Source organism: Mesoplodon mirus, assembly GCF_964341445.2.
Source record: "Mesoplodon mirus genome assembly, chromosome: 19".
Classification (NCBI taxonomy): Eukaryota; Metazoa; Chordata; class Mammalia; order Artiodactyla; family Ziphiidae; genus Mesoplodon; species Mesoplodon mirus.
Window position 1 is genome coordinate 10,250,216 of NC_138995.1, and position 18,001 is coordinate 10,268,216.

At 44.9% G+C, this 18,001-nt stretch overlaps 1 protein-coding gene across 1 annotated transcript in view; it reads right to left on the bottom strand.

Annotated features, from left to right (window-relative positions):
* Positions 1-571: 571 nt before the first annotated feature.
* The window catches only part of VAT1L (vesicle amine transport 1 like), a 151,388-nt gene continuing 133,958 nt past the window's right edge, over positions 572-18,001 (bottom strand). The window contains exons 8-9 of the mRNA XM_082607570.1: positions 4,992-5,075; positions 572-3,118 (exon numbers count right to left, since the gene is read on the bottom strand). Of these exons, the coding sequence (XP_082463696.1) occupies positions 3,020-3,118; positions 4,992-5,075 (183 nt within the window). The 3' untranslated portion in view covers positions 572-3,019. The remainder of the gene's footprint in view (positions 3,119-4,991; positions 5,076-18,001) is intronic.

The following is an 18,001-nucleotide window of genomic DNA, read 5'->3' on the forward strand; positions in this document are numbered from 1 at the left end:
GAAGCATGGTGGGGTGGTTAAGAGCATGGATTCTACCTTGGCTCCAGATCCTGGCTCCATCACTTCCTAGCTGTGTGGTCTTAGTGCAGAACCTCAGTCTTCAGTTTTTTCACCTATAAGATGGGCGTAATGGTAAACCTCACCTCTCAGGGCTGTTGGGAGGGTAAGAGAGTATACATACACACACACACACACACACACACACATATATAATATGTATATACACATATATATCTTTTAGTAGCATATAGTAGGTATCATAAATACTATTATAATTATTGTTATTCTTATCATTACTATTATTACATGATGCCTTTAATAGTTCTTTTATTTAGTGGTGTCTTATTTTCTTGCTTGAGGGAAGCTGAATGTATTTTTAAAGGCTTCTTTCATCTTGACTCCTGTTTTCTGTATATAGCCTTTAGTTTCTCATCTGAAGATTCTTCTATGACATGTTTTTTATATTTTCTTTTTCATTCACCCATGCCTTGCGTTTTAATAGTGGGACCATTTTTGCAACAACTATGTATGTGGAGTAACACATGCCAGGCGAGGTTATGCTATGCTGAATACTTTATTTATATTTTTTTATGTAAACATAATTTGCTTTGTAGGCACAATATAACAGAAGCTCTAAAGCCACAAATACGTTAGACAATGTTTCAGTTCCCTCCGATCAAACGTAAATTACTGAGAAGCCTTCACAGTTCCTTTAAGGCAACCTGAGACGTTCTATGTACTTCCTTCAGAAAAACAGTCAAGTGACAGCAAACAAGACGCTTCGAACGAGAGTGTGTTAAACAGTTAATTTTGATACTTTAATTTTTTTCCCCTATTCTTCATGGCATAAGTTGGTCTTATTGGTCAAACACTAGTTTTCTCTTCTCATTCTGTATCCCAAGGAGACAAAAGGGTTTTCTTTAACTAACCAGCATAATTTGTGATTATTGTCTAAACCTTATAGTTGGGGAAGATTTGGGGAAGAATGTCTTTTCATGCTAATCCTCTGGACATAACAAAGGCCGCTTGGATTCTGAATGGAGAGTTCCATCTCCCCTGGCAAATAAAAGGCCTGATATGGCCAGTGGGTCTCTGCTCCTCCAGCCCTAAAAAATGCCATCTTTGGCCAGCTCACCAGGAATGTCATTTGGGTAACGGTTCCTCTTAAGACCTCACTAAAGGCTTGGTTATGGGAAAAACATGACCAATAGTACTGCATTTAGCAAACCTGTTGGGGGGATACAACCTCTATGTTATCTTTCTAAATGACCCCTAGAAGAGAAGTTGATGTTGGCGTCTTCTTTTGAGATGCTCTCATCCCTCTGCTCATCAGATGGCACCACCCTTTCTCATCTTCATAGCTTACATGTACATTCATAATGAGGAGACACTTCCTTCAGATAAATACTTGGCATAAATAAGTCATCATCACAAGCTTAGGATAGGAAAAAAAGAGCATGATTAATGAGGTGACCTTTGTTACCAGTGGACTTAGGGAATAAAACAGGTAGTTGCTGAAATGCATTCCTTGACATCACTTGGGGGAAGTGTGGGGTGTACCCTGAGGCTCATTGGTGGAGAGGTTGGGCAATGCAGGAGCCCTCGGAAGTCTTCCAGAACGCAAGTGGGTTGGGCTGCTAACCCTGCGGGCTCCTTGTGTCTCCTGTTTGGTCTGTGAGCGACGGAGTCCACCCTCTGGGCCAACAGGACTGGGAAGAGGTGGTGAGGCGCACCCCCCCTGCCCCGTGGAGACACTGGGCCTCTTGTCCCCCCTCCAGAGCAACTGTTCACCTCAAGCCATGTCAAGTGCGGTGGGGCGGGGGGTGGGCTTCTTAGGAGTCTGGGAACTGGGAAATTAATCAAGGGTGTGCAGTCAAGTAATTTGGTACCGGATTTCCAAAAAGCAGGGCCTTGCAAAGAGTCTGCACCATAATTTTATATTTCAGAGGAGAGGAACACATATTTGGCGTCAGGTACTAAACACCGACTTTTGTATCGCTAGAGTTTGTGACACGTTGGAACACGCTTTGGCCAGAAGAAAGATACTCGTTGATTTTTTTCCCCCAAATATGGTCTACAAAGGAGATCTTTCTTGGGGGATCCAAGGTAAAGGCTGCTATTCAGTACCAGGAAATGAAAAGAGCAAAATCGGTAATGCCAATGGCCAGTGTGCAAACATAGGCGAGTCTCAGTAATGACTTTGAAATAGTCCCACACCTGGTGAGTTTTCTTAAAATTAAATATATATGGCGGGGAGAGGATTTTGCTCATGAGATGTGGTTTCAGAGGAGGGATCTCTGTGGCTGGTCCTCATACTTTGGCTGTTGACCCATCTTCTATCCTGAAATAACCACATCTATTTCCCTATGTTTATGGTTAAGAACCGGTGAAGGAATCAAGCATCAGAGGGTGAGGGGAGGTTGGTTTAACCTTCTGACCGTGAAACACCTGATCGAATGTAAGGAGGTTGCCTCTTCAGTGGGAAGTAGGACAGTACAGCTTGGAGAGATCCTAACTTACGGGCTTATGAAAACATCTCCTGGCCTACCCTCTTGCTGCCAGCCAACTTGGCAAGCGCTCTTGTCGGAAGCATGGGCGGCTGGCAGCAAAAAGTGTCATTGGCCTGAAGAATTCTAGGACAGGGCTCTGTGATAACCCCTTTCAATCCAAACTCGTCTTTGCCCATGTCTGGTCTCTTAAGCAATGGACCTGTGGACTTGTATCATTTTGCAAGGCTGTTCTAGAACTGTCGAGAAGGACCCAAAGGTGGATGGTTTTGAAACAGGGGAGTGGGGAGAGTGTAAGACACAGATGGGGGAAGGACGTAATACTGCATGGAGTGGGATTGGCACTTAATTTCAAAAACAACAGTGATCAACAGCTTTTTAGCTCAGCTGACAGCAGACAGACACAGCACACAGTGTACTACAGCATTTGTTCACTGGGGCACAGAAGAGTCTTCTCAGCCGGCTCCTCTTTCTCCAGAGCATCCTTCACATCCTCCTGCCTGGGTCCCGGGTTACTGGATAAAGGGCATCCTCTCCTTGTTCTCACTGTCACCCTCGTGGTCCTCCTCCTCTTCGCCCGCCTCGCTGGTCTCTGTGCTGTCATTGGCCATCTGTAATTCAACAGGGGACTTTTTAGAGGGTTCTGCAATCTGTCTCCTGCCTTCTTCGAGCATCTGATGAAGGCCCTTGGGAAAGATTTCTCTGAGGGCTGAACACTAGGGTCACCTGATTCCTCAGGAAGGCAGTGTGGTGCCAGGTGGCTTGTGTTGGGTGCCCTAAGAGGCAGACTCTGAGGAAGCATTTGACTGCAAGTGCTTGGAACTGGGGAGATGATCCCAGGAAGCACAGGTCGGAGTGAGGAAAGGAGACAGAAAAGGCAAGGAAGCTGGCACGGGATATGTTAATAGGTCCTGCCATGGGCAGCTGGGCTCAGTCCTGCTGGGGACCACTGGGGGGCAGTGGGGGACACATGAGCAGGGGAGAAGCCAGGGAGGTCCGATTTTGTGCATAACCCAAACCGCTGCCATGGCCAGAGCACGCTCTCAGGCAGAGAGGGGCAGCGGCCAGCAGGAGGACGGCGCCGGCACGCAGGGGAATCATGAGTGCCGGGGGCATGGGTGGGCACTGACAGCGTCCACTGCACCGGCCGGCCAGGGTTCAAATCCTGATGCTATCACTTTGTACGAGCCAGAAGAACACTATTAACAAATGTGGGTTTATCCACTTTGTTGTCTATTCCCCCATGGGAATGTCCTTTCTGTGAAGATGTGGACTCTTTCTGGTCCTGTCTATCCATCCATCCGTCCATCCATCTACCATCTATCTACCTACCCACCTGCCTTCTTGTCATTGCTAGTACCCGGCACACTTGTCACACCTCTCTAAGCCTCCATTTCCTCCATCATTAGGACGAGGATAAACCCACCTGCCTTATAAAGTTGTCACGGGAGCCAAGTGAAACAAAGGGAAATGATGTATTTGAAGCATCTGGCAAATTGCTGAGCACACGACAGATGCTCAGAACATCCCAATCCTGTCCATTTACAGCCCCCTTCATGAACGGTGCCTCGGATTACTCTTCTTGCTCCTAGACCCGAGCTAGGTAATTTCCCTCGAGCCCCCGAACCTCTGCTCTCCCCACTTATTCTTACAAACAGGAATTATCTCCTGAATCTCAGTCCCCCGCCCGTACCACATGGCTGACCTGGAGCCAGACTTCCCTCTCGGCCACAGCACATGCAGCGTCGTCCCTCCACCCTCCTGTCTACTCAATGCTCTTCCTTTTGTGCTCAGCCCGCTTCCTCAAGGAAGCCTTCCCAGACTTCCCTAATGGGAACAGACCCCCTACTGCGAGCCCTTCTTTGTGGCCCGGATCCGTAGCTGCAGTGTCCCATTTCTACGTATGGCCTGTGGATGGATGTCCACCTGCCCCACCTCTGGATCTGTGCAGGCTGGTGGCAGTCTCTGTGTCGACCGCCACACTGCAGAGCCCCTCAAGGGACCCTTGCAAGAGTGTCTGGGATGTGAGTGTGACATGCTTCACTCCTCGTGGGGTCCCTGCGTGTAAGGGTATTGTCCTGGTAAGAGAAAAGAAAAGCCATGGACCCATCAGGAGGCATTTCGGAGGCAGTTGGCGTCATCCTGCTGGGCATCTGAATGTGAATTTATTAAATTTTACCAGGAATTCCTCCCACTCGTGCAGCCAAGAGTGAGCAGGTGTACTCGACACGGGTGTGGTCTTGTCCTCTCCTGACCTCAGATTGCTCTTGAAACGTTCTCACCAAAGCGTTTTCCTTTCTTTATTAGCGTTCACCCCATTTGTGACTAATCCCTCACTTGCACACGCGTTTCATTACCTCTGGTCTCCCCCCACCAGCCCCAGCCCGGCAGAGGGCTTCCTGTGCTTCCCTCCATCCCACCTGTGCCTGCACCGGATAAAACTTCTGGTGTTGAACTGAACGGATCCCTCTGCTTTTGACTCACCAGCGGAGTCGGGGTCTTTTCTACATCCAGAATTAACTTTCCAATGTTCCCTCGGTCGTGGATCCGCTGCATGGCCTCCTTCACCTGAGAGACAGGCAGAGAAAGTGCCGGTTAGATGAGATGTCGCCCAGGTGGCAACAGGGCCTGGAAAAACCAAACCACGCTCTGTCCACCAGGGGGCGCGGCGGTTCAAGTTTAGCAGCTAAACTAGCCATGGTTTCCAAAAGCGCGTGCAAATAAATTCTGGTTGTCACTCACACTCTCTGCTCTTATGCAAGCGACTCGGTTTCCTAAGTCTAAAAAATGAGAGTGATAGCTCCAGAAATAAAAAGATGAACATTTCTTTAAAAAAGAAAAAAGGCTGGGGGAGGAGGGTCCTATAGAATTCCAAGAGTTAACATGCTGCCCAGGGGCCAGGAACAGTAGCCAGAGTAAATTTTGACCAATTAAATTACTTTTCAAGGGTCATTTTCGCCCTGCTTACCTCAATGTTATATAACTCTGATTCGTAGTTTGGCTAAAATGACCCATCACCGAGGCTGAACTACATTCAGGAAAATTCCCATGGTTCCTGGTTATTGAGTGGAAATTTTGTTTCCACCTAAGCAGAGGTTTCCCCAGAACTAGTATTATCCCCAGTGAAGAGGACCTTCTGTTTCTTTTCAAGTGATGGGAGCTTGTCAGACAAATATCAGTACATAGACACCTCCTGGGACCCTCTGAGAAAAGCAGGTGTGTGATGTAATCTGATGTAGCCTTTGAGCGTTTCATTCTGTTGCTGTATGGAAAATGAACTCTAGGGGGTGCTGTGAGGATAAAATAAAATAAGGAAAGGACAACAGAATGCCAGCACTTGGCATGGGTAAGTCCTCCACATCTCTTAGTGAAATCTAAATGGAAATGCAACATCTCTTGATTTTAAAAAAAGCGATAGATCTAGTTGACATATTTTTCCTTAAGTCTCGGATTTTTAAGTATTTTTGTTCATGCATTCATTCAGTGCACAAATATTCACTACGTGTTGCTTATAGGCTAGATGCTACGGTTTATTTTAGGCATATCTTTTATTATAGCATATGTTTTCATTTAGTTTTTTTTAATATAAATTTATTTATTTACTTATGGCTGCGTTGGGTCTTTGTTGCGGTGCGTGGGCTTTCTCTAGTTGCGGCGACCAGGGGCTACTCTTCATTGCGGTGCGCAGGCTTCTCACTGTGGTGGCTTCTCTTGTTGCGGAGCATGGGCTCTAGGTGTGCGGGCTTCAGTAGCTGCGGTGCATGGGCTTAGCTGCTCCGCGGCACGTGGGATCTTCCCGGACCAGGGCTCGAACCCGTGTCCCCTGCATTGGCAGGCGGATTCTTAACCACTGCACCACCAGGGAAGTCCGTTTAGTTTTTTTAAACTATATCTGAAAGTATTTTCTTTTAGTTGGCAAGTTTCTCCCATTCAATTATTGTTATGCAGATAGATTTAGTTATGTCATCTTTTACAGAGTCAGATTGCTTTTTTTAAATTTATTTTTTATTGACGTACAGTCGAATTATAGATGCTATGGTTAAAAAAATTTTTTTTCTAAAGTAAGCTAGGGTGTCTGCCTTTGAGGAACTCAGTCTGGGGCTGATGGAGCAGTGTTTGCTTATATAAAAACCAAAGCCATTTTCCCATTTGAATAAAAACTTGACGGAGCCATTAAAATGTGCGTATTCGAATTGCTTTTCTGGGACTTTATCCTAAAGACACAATTCAAATTATGGGGAAAAAACACCACGCAAAAGATACTCGATTGCTTTCAATGGCAAAACATTGAAGCAACTTATATGTCACAGAATAAGGGAATGGTTAAGTAAACCATGGCTCTGACATTTATCTACCGAATGGAAATGATTTGTAGCTGTTAGAGTGCTAATTATAAAGAATGTACAGCAGGATTAAATGTCTTTATAATATTGTTAAATGAGAAAATCGAGGTGCATATTTTTATTTACATCCCCATAAAAACACGGGCATTCTAAAATAACTAGAAAGGGATTTGGATATATGATAAAACATTATGTAGGGGGAATGGGTGCTTTTTAATTCTAATGTCCAAACATTGTTATCTGGTAGCGTATTATCAAACTGCTGTTTGATATAAATTAAATGTATCTTTATTTCTTTAATTTTTAAAAATATGTATTATTTATTTGGTTGTGCTGGGTCTTAGTTGTGGCAGGCGGGCTCCTTAGTTGCAGCACGTGGACTCCTTAGTTGCGGCATGTGAACTCTTTTAGTTGCTGCAAGCATGTGGGATCTAGTTCCCCGGCCAGGGAATGAACCCGGGTCCCCTGCATTGGGAACGCGGAGTCTTAACCACTGCACCACCAGGGAAGTCCCTAAATGTATCTTTAAATGCAGTCTTTGGATAAGCGAGCATTGGTTAGAATCAACCTCTTTTATAGACTGACAATGTCATGTGATTGTTGAATTTCCTCACCCTAATACATAATCCAGATTTCTCCTATTTCTGTGATGAACGTTGCTTTCCAAGTGCTTTTGTATTCAGTCTTAACAACAGCTACTATTTACTGAGAATCTTTAAATCTCGTGACAGACAGCTTCTAAAACAGCTCCCACCCACCTCCTGGGACTTACAGTCCTGTGTAGTCCCCTCCCCTTAAATGTGAGCAGGACCCAGCTACTTGCTTGTAACCAACCGAATACAGCAAAAGTGACAAAATGTCACTTCCAAGACGAAAAGACAACCCTCAGAATGGGAGAAAATATTTGCAAATGAAGCAACTGACAAAGGATTAATCTCCAAAATATACAAGCAGCTCATGCAGCTCAATATCAAAAAAACAAACAACCCAATCCAGAAATGGGCAGAAGACCTAAATAGACATTTCTCCAAAGAAGATATACAGATGGCCAACAAACACATGAAAGGATGCTCAACATCACTAATCATTAGAGAAATGCAAATCAAAACTACAATGAGGGGACTTCCCTGGTGGCGCAGTGGTTAAGAATCTGCCTGCCAGTGCAGGGGACACGGGTTCGAGCCCTGGTCCGGGAAGATCCCACATGCCACAGAGCAACTAAGCCCGTGCACCACAACTACTGAGCCTGCGCTCTAGAGCCCGCGAGCCACAACTATTGAGCCCACGTGTCACAACTACTGAAGCCCATGCGTCAAGAGCCCATGCTTCGCAAGAAGAGAAGCCACCACAATGAGAAGCCCGAGCACCACAACAAAGAGTATCCCCCGCTCGCCACAACTAGAGGAAGCCTGCGCGCAGCAACGAAGACCCAACGCAGCCAAAAATGAAAATAAATAAATAATTAAAAACAAACAAAACTAACCTACAATGAGGTATCACCTAACACCGGTAAGAATGGCCATCATCAAAAAATCAGTTTCTTACCAGTTAAAAATAAAAGGCTGTGACTTCTGTCTTCCAGTCTCTCTCTTTCTCTGACTCTTCTTGCCTTCTTTTTCTTTTTTTTTTAAAAGTCTGACATGTTTTTATTTATTTTATTTTTTTAACATCTTTATTGGAGTATAATTGCTTTACAATGGTGTGTTATACATATACATATGTCTCCATATCTCTTCCTTCTTGTGTCTCCCTCCCACCCTCCGTATCCCACCCCTCTATGTGGTCACAAAGCACAGAGCTGATCTCCCTGTGCTATGATTGCCTTCTTGTTCTGATGACACAAATTGCCATGTTGTGTGCTGCCCTATGGAGAAGCCCACATGGCAAGGAATGGAGGGAGAACTCCAGCCAACAGCCAGTGAGGAACTGACACCGTCAGTTCAAAAGCCTATGAGGCCCTGGATCCTGCCAACAGGCAACGAGAGAGCTTGGAAGCAGATCCTTACTCAATTGAGCCTTGAAATGATATCACAGCCTGGGCTGACACCTTGATTGCAGCCTTGGGAAAGACCCTGAGCCAAAGGACCCAGCTAAGCCCTACCCAGATTCCTCACCCACAGAAACTGAGATCATAAGTTGGTTTAAGCCAATAAGTCTTAGGGACAATTTGTCATGCAGTGATAGATAATTAATACATTGTTACCTTGAATGTATAATTCTTATCTTGCAAGATACATATTATACCCATTTTACAGACAAGTACCTTAGTTCTCAAAGACATAAGCAATTTGTCCAAAGACTACATGACTATTGGCGACAGAAATGGGCTTCACACTCAGATTTGGCAGACTTCAAAAACCAATGCTTTTTCCCAGTTGTGCCCAGATCATGCTGCTTCCTTTGATTCTCACATAATGGTTTCCCAGAATTCAGTTGTTTCTTACCCTGGCAAGTCATTAAGCACCTGGAAACTCCTTGGAGATTAGGAACAGTTTTTAAACTGCTTCTCCAATAAGGTAGAGCCCAGGGAAACTGAAAAGCTGTTTTTTTACCAGTTAAAGCTGACGAAGAGGCTCGAAAAAAGTTCCCAGCTGGGCTGTCTGTAACCTGCATATTTTGGGGACATTTCTTTCTGAAAGGGACTGACTCCTTGAACTTCGTTATATGGGGGTTGGAGAAAGGATTAGGAGTCTGATCCCCAGTCATGCTGTTTGAGTTTACATCCTCTTGGGCTGCTCTTGGGGATGTGAAGAGTCTTTTATGTCAACTCTCAGAGGGAAAGAAACTACCATTTTTTGATCAATTCTTTATGAAGCACAGTGTGAGGCATTTTACATATCTTGCTTCATTTTATCTGCACCTATACTCTTAGGTGAGTATAGGCATCAGAGTTTCAACAGAGGAGAAACTCAATGAAAGATTGCAGGGATCTGTTGCAGGTCGCCCTCTGAATGGTGTGGGAACCACGTAGGAATTGAGAGAGGGAAAGTTGCCCTTTTCAGGACTCTGGAAAAACCCAAGATGGGGCTCTGCTGTCTGCATCCCTAAACTTCCCTCCAATAACATCATCAAAGGGTAAAGTCTGCAAAGAGAGATTTTGCTCCCAAGTTAACAGTTTATGAACTGAGGTGCCTGGGTAGGTGACAGGGTACAGAAGATGGTCGTGACAGCCTCCAGAAAACTACTGGTCTCCCTTATGGCTGGCAGGGAGATTTGTCTAAGGCACCCTTCTGCTTAGAACCTCTCCCCACTGCATTCAAGAGAAAAGTCTAGCGGATGTGGCATTGCCTATTACAGTCGCCACTAGCCGCGTGTGGCACTGAGCACTTGAACTGTGGCTGGTCCAAACTGTGGTGTGCTGGGAAATACACAGCACACTTCAAAGACAATCATAATGAAAAAGAGTGCAAACTCTCTCCTTGACATTGATTAAATATTGAAACAATAGCCTTTTTAATAGCCTGGGTTAAAGAAAACATATAATTAAAATTAATTTCACCTGTTTCTACTTTTCTGCCCGTGGCTGCTACAAAATTTAAAACTTTGCGTGTGGCTCACATTATAATTCTGCCGGACAGCCCTGGACTCAGTTTCTGAGAGCTGATGTCTGTTGCCCTTTCTGGCTTTGTTGCTTCCTCTTCCCCTTGTCTGCCCCCCTCACTCCCATCACTGGAGACACATCTGGACTTCTCAGCTTTGTGCCGATGTATAAACCCAGTTCCTTCCCACAGTGCCCTGGTCCTGGAACTAACTCAGATTTGTCTGTTGATTTAGATGCAGCTTCCTCTTCTAGGAAGCTGCTCTCACCGCCCACCCCCGCCCCTCACAGTCTGGGCTAAGTGTCCTTTGGGCTCCCTTGGCACCTGGACCAGCTAGTAACGTCACCCTCACCTCCAGCTTAGAACTTGCCCATCAGCCTCTCCTGTACGTTGCTGTCCAATAGAAATATGAAGTGAACCGTGGATGAAATGAACATTTCTCTAATTAGTCACAGTAAGAAGTGTACAAAGACGCTGCTGAGATTCATTTTTTTTTCCAGTTTTTTTTTTTAATTTTTTGCTTTACAACAAATTTAATCAGTTATACATATACATATGTTTCCATATCCCCTCCCTTTTGCGTCTCCCTCCTGAGATTCATTTTAAAAATATATTTTCTTTAACCAGATCTATCCCAAATATCATCATTTCAGTATATGCTCAATACAATAAAAAGTATGAATGAAATATTTTATGTTCCTTTTTTGGTACTAAGGTTTTGGAATCCGTGATGTATTTTACACTTCGAGCGTGTCTCAGTTTAGACCAGCCACACTTCAGATGCTCAGGTCTACCGTATTGGAGAGTGCAGCCATAGACGGCAGGAAAATAGCACCAACCTCAGGGACCCCAGCGCAAAGGCGTGTTTGGCATATGACAGCCTCTGGAATGAATGAATGAATGAACGAGGAAGTTGATTTGAGGGGAGAGTGAGACTCACGTGGCTGAGCCATGCCCAGAGGTTTCTGTCAGGTCTATCCCTGGTCCCAGTGCCCTTGGCCCAGGCAGCTGTATCTTGGTGGCCTGCTTGGTGCTGCCTGGATGGCCCAGTGGAGTCTGTTCATAAACAGGGTCATGGTCCCCCACACCCAGTCTGAGACGCCAGTGCCAGCTGCGTGGCTGGCCAGAGGCTGGATTTCCCAGGGCTAGGGATTCTGGCCACAGTCAGTCCATCTCTTCTAGAGCTGGTTTCCCATCCAGACAGCGGGAGGAAATTTGAGTCATGTCATTCAAACGCTTCAAGAGGCCAAGATCCTGAGCACAGAGGCCATCTCAGTCTTTTCTGACACTTCTTGTCCCTGGGAGGCTGCCTTGATAAACCATCCCAAGCGGATGGGGGCAGGAGGCAGTGGGAACATCCCTGATTCCGGCTCTGTTTTGGCTCACTGATGTCATTCCAGCAAGTCACTTCACCTCTTTGCCCCTCATCTTCTTAATATCTTAAATGATAACTCTTCTATCCATCCATTCATTCTGTCTGTCACTCATCCAACAGTGCCAAAGCCCTTTTCTAGGAGTTGTGTGCGGAGTAATGATCGAAACAGACACGCTCTCTCTGCCCTGAGGGAATCACTGTTTTGCTTATTAAATAGGCTAATCATCATAATGAGTTTCACAGTCTAAAAAATGTGTTCCCGATTTGTTTATTTCACCCCAATGGACCGCAGCCCATCAGAGTTGATCTTGTACCATTGGTTGGTGCTTCAACCAAGTCCAGTAGCATTTAAGTTGGTGTTCAAGCATGACCCCTGGGGACAATGTGACTGGCTCAGACCATGTTCACAGAGGAACACTAGTTGTGGTCATTCTTATTTCTTTCTGCCGTGGATCTAGGAGAGGTGGTTTTCTGGAAGTCTGGGAAGATGATGGTGAGCAAACACCTACAAGATCCTCTGCGTTCATGAAACTTATGGTCTTACAGAGACACAGACTTAAACAATCAAAGTGACTCAAATGAATGTAAGATTGCCATTGGATAATTCCAAGATGGTGATATGAGAACGTGGATAGGGGAACTGACCTGGTTGGGAAGATCAAGAAAAACTCCTCTGAAGAAGTGATAATTGAGCTGGATTTTAAAGGATGAGTAGAACATAACTAGGAAAAGAGGGGAGAGAGGACCATTCCAAGCAGAGGGAGCTGAGTATGAAAGCAGTGACTGCAAAGAGGCCAGAGGGCATGAGGACAGAGAATAAAAGTGAACCTGGGACGAGATGCTGGGAAGGTTGCCTGGGGCCGATGGCACTACATCCCAAAGAGTCTGCAAGGGTGCGGTTGCCCACAGCAGATCCTGTGCATCTACACTATCCAGTCACCTTCTGAGTGGTCAGTTCCTTCACACTTGAGCAATGAGGGTTAACACTGCTCCGTCTTTGTTTGGGGTTTCCTTTAATGTTTCACGATATTCCATTTCCCTTTCAATGGTGTGAAAGGCGTAAATTCATTAGGGTACAAATGATACCACTTAATAACCAAAGCATTTGGCTTGTGCTGTGAATAGTAATAAGGCTAGCCATCTAAAAGAGGAAAAAAATTAAGATGGATTATTCCACGGATCACTGTGCCTATTAGATGATAAATTAAAAGCTTTGAAAAAGAAGAAATGAGTCATACTCTAATTAAGGAACACATCTACCCACCTCTTCTCTGGAAGATGACTCATATTAATGACGTCCATCTTTGGGAGGGATTGAGGATTGCTTAAAACCCAAAGTGGGTATTGAAAAGTAACATGTTCATTGCAGGTAGACTTGAAATCTGGAATCTGTGTTCTGTCAGGTAGCTGCGAGAGTCTAAAGAGAGTGAGCCCCGAGATCTTGACCTACGTGGAAGAGTGACTGAAAAAATAAAATGTCAGGGACCATGGACTGATCCACTGGGAAGGCAGAGAAAAGATTCAAACACAACTTTTTGGGTTAGTTGCAAGTGGGTCTTTGCCATAATGCAGGGCGTGGGGAAGGGCGGGGCATTTAAGAAGCCGCTCACTCCCAGGGTCATTCGAGCGGTGGTTCAGCACCTGAGACTGAGTGCCTCCTTAAATTCTGCACGCTAGTCATCTCTCTTGCCCCTTCCCAGTTCTGGCGCCACAGAATGGCCAATGTGGATGATCCTAGAGGATTTTTTAAGGGGCCACTGGTAGGAGTACCGGCTTAGAAGAGGTAAAGAATGTTCTGAGAATGAGGAAGAGGGAAGGCAAAAAAGCAAGACAGTAGAATTGGGATGAAGTAACTGGTCCTTTTTCCCTGGGAACTTGGATGGCCCTGACACTGATGACCAGATATGTATCATGGTCACTAGGAGTTCAAATGAAATAAACATTGAGTTAAAAGCCAGAACTGTTGTGCGGAAATCTACAGTCCATAATCAAGCCAGACTATATATTCTTGTCCAGCTGTATTCCAAACTAAAGCGAAAGATGAAAAAAAATCTAGTGAATTGCCTCCAACATTTGTTTGGTCTTACTTAACAATGTTCCCCAGTGTCGAATTTGGATGGTGGAGTAGAATTGAAGTGGACACTTGTGGATGCTTATTCCAACACGTAAGTGAGGTCTGGGGATGGGGATAAAATATGCATGAGATGGTTCCTGTCCCCTGCGGAAAATTATCTGTTGTACAGTTTGTCAGAGAGATGTTTGAAGTGTGATGGGCATAGAAGAGGCAGCAATTAGGGTTGGGAGAAGGATGAAAACCTGGGGAAAACTCTTGGCAGAAAGGAACTATTAGACTGAGACTTGAAGGTCAGGGAGAAGTTTGTCACTCAGCCAAAGAGAAAGACATAGAAATAGTCTAAGGAAGTATTACTCTATGCAGAGAATGAGTCATCATGGCCACCAGAGCACTGAGGGTGATGCTGGCGATTATGCTTTGAAAATCCTCTTGAATTACTTAAGATCCTCAAGTCTGCTGGGAATGGGTTACATCATAACAAGCTCCTGCCACTCCTGAAATCCCACGTGACAATGGCAGAACTTACAAAATGTAGTTTCAACTGGTTCTTGCTTCAGATCCTTTAGCAAAATCCTCCAACCAGTTAGAGAAGCACTTTTTTCTGCTTGGAGGACTCTAGTTCCTTACTAATGATGTACCCCTTTGCTTTCAGATAATACTGGTTTTATTAATTCCCAGATGGATACTGATTCCATCCCACGGCACCTGAAAGTTTTCCCCTGGAACAGTCAAATGTGAGAGTTATGGAAAAGGGTCAGAACTGTAAGGAGGCCAAAGACCTTTCAAACTCTTGAAAAAGGTCTCATCTTTTCAAAGGGATGACAGCCAGACCTGCTAACATTTAGGAGAGTACAGTTTAGAAGGCCCTTTCCTTAGGCCTGAAGGGAAAGGGCTTGTTTGCAGGTGTTTGGGGGCATTTTAGTACCTAAGGGAATTGAGATAGCATTGACTATGTCATCTAGACATGGCTGTCATTTAGATGAGTGCTGGGGTACCCAGGGTGCAAAATCAGAGGTGGCCAACCGAGGCAGGTATGACTGGCACAAGTTGTTTGGGGACCGTGGGTTGCCCTAAAGTAAGGAGTGAAATAAAAGAGTGATTGTGCAAGAGGCGTTTGCAAACAAAGAGCTCTTGTAGAAAGCTGGTTCTCCACCACTTGGAAGGGGGGTTTCTTGTGGATCCCCTCCACCACTTAGACAGGAAGGAAAGGGAGGGCTATAGGTTTTGGGCCGTAGTGATTTAAGAGTCACCACCTGCCCGTAGGTTATATTAGGAGAAGGTAAGGGTCTCAAGAAAAGAGCTGAATCTAAAAATCAGGTAAATGTAAAGGACGAGGCAGAGGTGGTACGTCCATGGGGTGGTGGGGGACAGTGCTCATTCTCATCACAGCAGCTGACATACGACGAATGCTTAGCAGGTGCTGTCACCAAGCAAAGCACTTCTGTGCTTGATCTCCTTTCCTTGCACCAGCCCTGTGAGGTGAGGGGGCAATTTGTCAGACTGTCAATCAGGTATACATACAAATATTCTCCCTTTTCTCCTTGAGTCCCTGTTGCTCACAGAGTTTCATCTGCTTGTGGTTCGAGGGGAAGATCTCTGTGGAAGTGGGGTCACAGGGTGTGTGTGCAGAAGTGCGAATCAGCGTGTTACTCAGGCGACCCATGGCCCACGGTGCAATGAGCCTGATCTGATTGTGATGTGAGCAGAAAAAAATTAGAAGCAGAGTTACATGCTGGAAATGCAGTGGAAGGCTGGTTTCATTTTGGCAAAGGAAACGTCACGATGTAGTGTGACCCAATGGCTGGTGGTGATGCGTATCCTTGAATTAAATCGCAAACCTGTCAGGTGAAGAGAGAGCCCAGAGATTAAACTGTATCTGGCTATCACTACAACCAAGTAAATAACAGTTTGCCTATGGACAAGAACCTGGAAATCCTACCTTGAAAAACCACACCCGGTCTACAGCAAAGCTAACCAATGTTTTCATTTTTTCAAAAATTATGAACGCATGGTAGTGTTTGGGTATTGTATTGGTTTCCTAGGGCTGCAGTAACAAAGGACAACCAGCTGGGTGGCTTCAAATAATAGAAGTTTATTCTTGCACAGTTCTGGAGGCTCAATGTCCAAAGTCAAGGTGTCAGAAGGATTGGTTCCTACCAAAGGCTCTGGAACAATCTTTTCCATGCTTCTCTCCTAGCTTCTGCGGGTTGTTGGCAGTGCTTGGTGTCCTTGGCTTGTAATCACAGCACTCCAATCTCTGCCTCTGTCTTCACGCGCCATTCTTCCCTGTGTTCCTGTGTCTCTTCTTTTCTTATACGGACACCTTTATCTTGCCCATTTAAAAAATGGACAAGTCCTTTTAACTCTATTTCTTCTGGTTTTTTGTTGCTGTTCCTTGCAAGGTGAAGAGTCCAGGTTGTTTGGTGGTGGTTTCCTTCGCACTGTCTGGATTCTGTGGATTGCAGATAGTTGGTGTTGTCCAGCACGGCCCCTGTGATCTGTATTTCCTCCAAGTCGGTAGGAGGTTTGATCAGACCAAGACTGTAGGTACTGTTGTGTCCTCTGGGAGACACACAATGGCTGGTTGACCCTCTTTTCCTGATAATCAATGCCTAGACCCATTAATTTACTGGGGGTTGTGAAACAGTGATATTCTGATTCTAACACTCTGTTCATTTATTAGCTGCCATAATTTTTTAAAGAGACACGTCCCTTCATCTATTAGTTGCTTACGAGTGATAAACATCTCATATAAGAAAGGGAGAATAAATAATTGATTCTTTCCTTATTTTTATTGGAGCAGCAGCCTTTTAAAAGGAGCAAAATTAAGGAAACTGAATAAAGCTTTATGGGTAAACCATTCACTAATTGAATAGTTAATATTTCTTATTTGATATTTAAAAGGAAAAAGTTGGAGCAAAACATGTCCATCAGGGCTTCCCTGGTAGCGCAGTGGTTAAGAATCCGCCTGCCAGTGCAGGGGACACAGGTTTGAGCCCTGGTCTGGGAAGATCCCACATGCTGCAGAGCAACTTAGCCCGTGTGCCACAACTACTGAAGCCTGTGCGCCTAGAGCCCGTGCTCTGCAACAAGAGAAGCCACCGGAGTGAGAAGCCTGCTCACGGCAACAAAGAGTATCCCCCGCTCGCCGCAACTAGAAAGAAAGCTCGCGCACAGCATGAAGACCCAACTCAGCCAAAAATAAATTAAAAAAAAAAATCTAAAACAAAAACAAAAACATGTCCATCAGGAGTAGGGTGGTTGAGGGAATTGCAGGATATCCCTGAAAGGTCACCTCATCCCATTTCTTACCGATGTGATAAGGAGAAAAAGTAATTGTATATTCAGTGTGATCACACCTCTGTAGAATATATATTAATATAAAGAATAAACAAGAGCTTGTATCAACCCAACTACCCTGGGTATATCTGTGGTAAGGCTAGTTTTCATTTTCTCTATTATACTTTTTGTGTTTTTTCTGTTTGTTTATTATTATTTTTTTTTTTTGTGGTACGTGGGCCTCTCACTGTTGTGGCCTCTCCCGTTGCGGAGCACAGGCTCCAGACGCGCAGGCTCAGCGGCCATGGCTTACGGGCCCAGCCGCTCCGCGGCAGGTGGGATCTTCCCAGACCGGGGCACGAACCCATGTCCCCTGCATCGGCAGGCGGACTCTCAACCACTGCGCCACCAGGGAAGCCCTATTTATTTATTTTTAAAACCACTTTATTAAGGTATAATTGGTACATAAAAAGCTGTATGTAATTAATGGTTACAGCTGAATGAGTTTGGGGATAAGCGTACACCCATGAAACCATCACCACCATCAAAGCCATAAACATACCCATCACCTCCCAAAGTTTTCTCTCACCCTTTTTATTATAGTTAGTATTTTGAGGTAAGAACACTTAACATAAGCTCTACCCTCTTAGCTAATGTTAAGTACACAATACAGTATTGTTAGCTATGGGTACTATGCTGTATAGCAGATCTCCAGAACTTACTTATCTTACATAAAACTTTGTTCCCTTTGACTGTCACATCCCATTCCCCCTCCCCCCAGCCCCTGGTAACCACCCTTCTACTCTCTGCTTCTGTGAGTTTGACAGTTTAGATTCCACATATGTGACATCATATTGTCTGTGTTTTTTAAAATGTCCACAGTG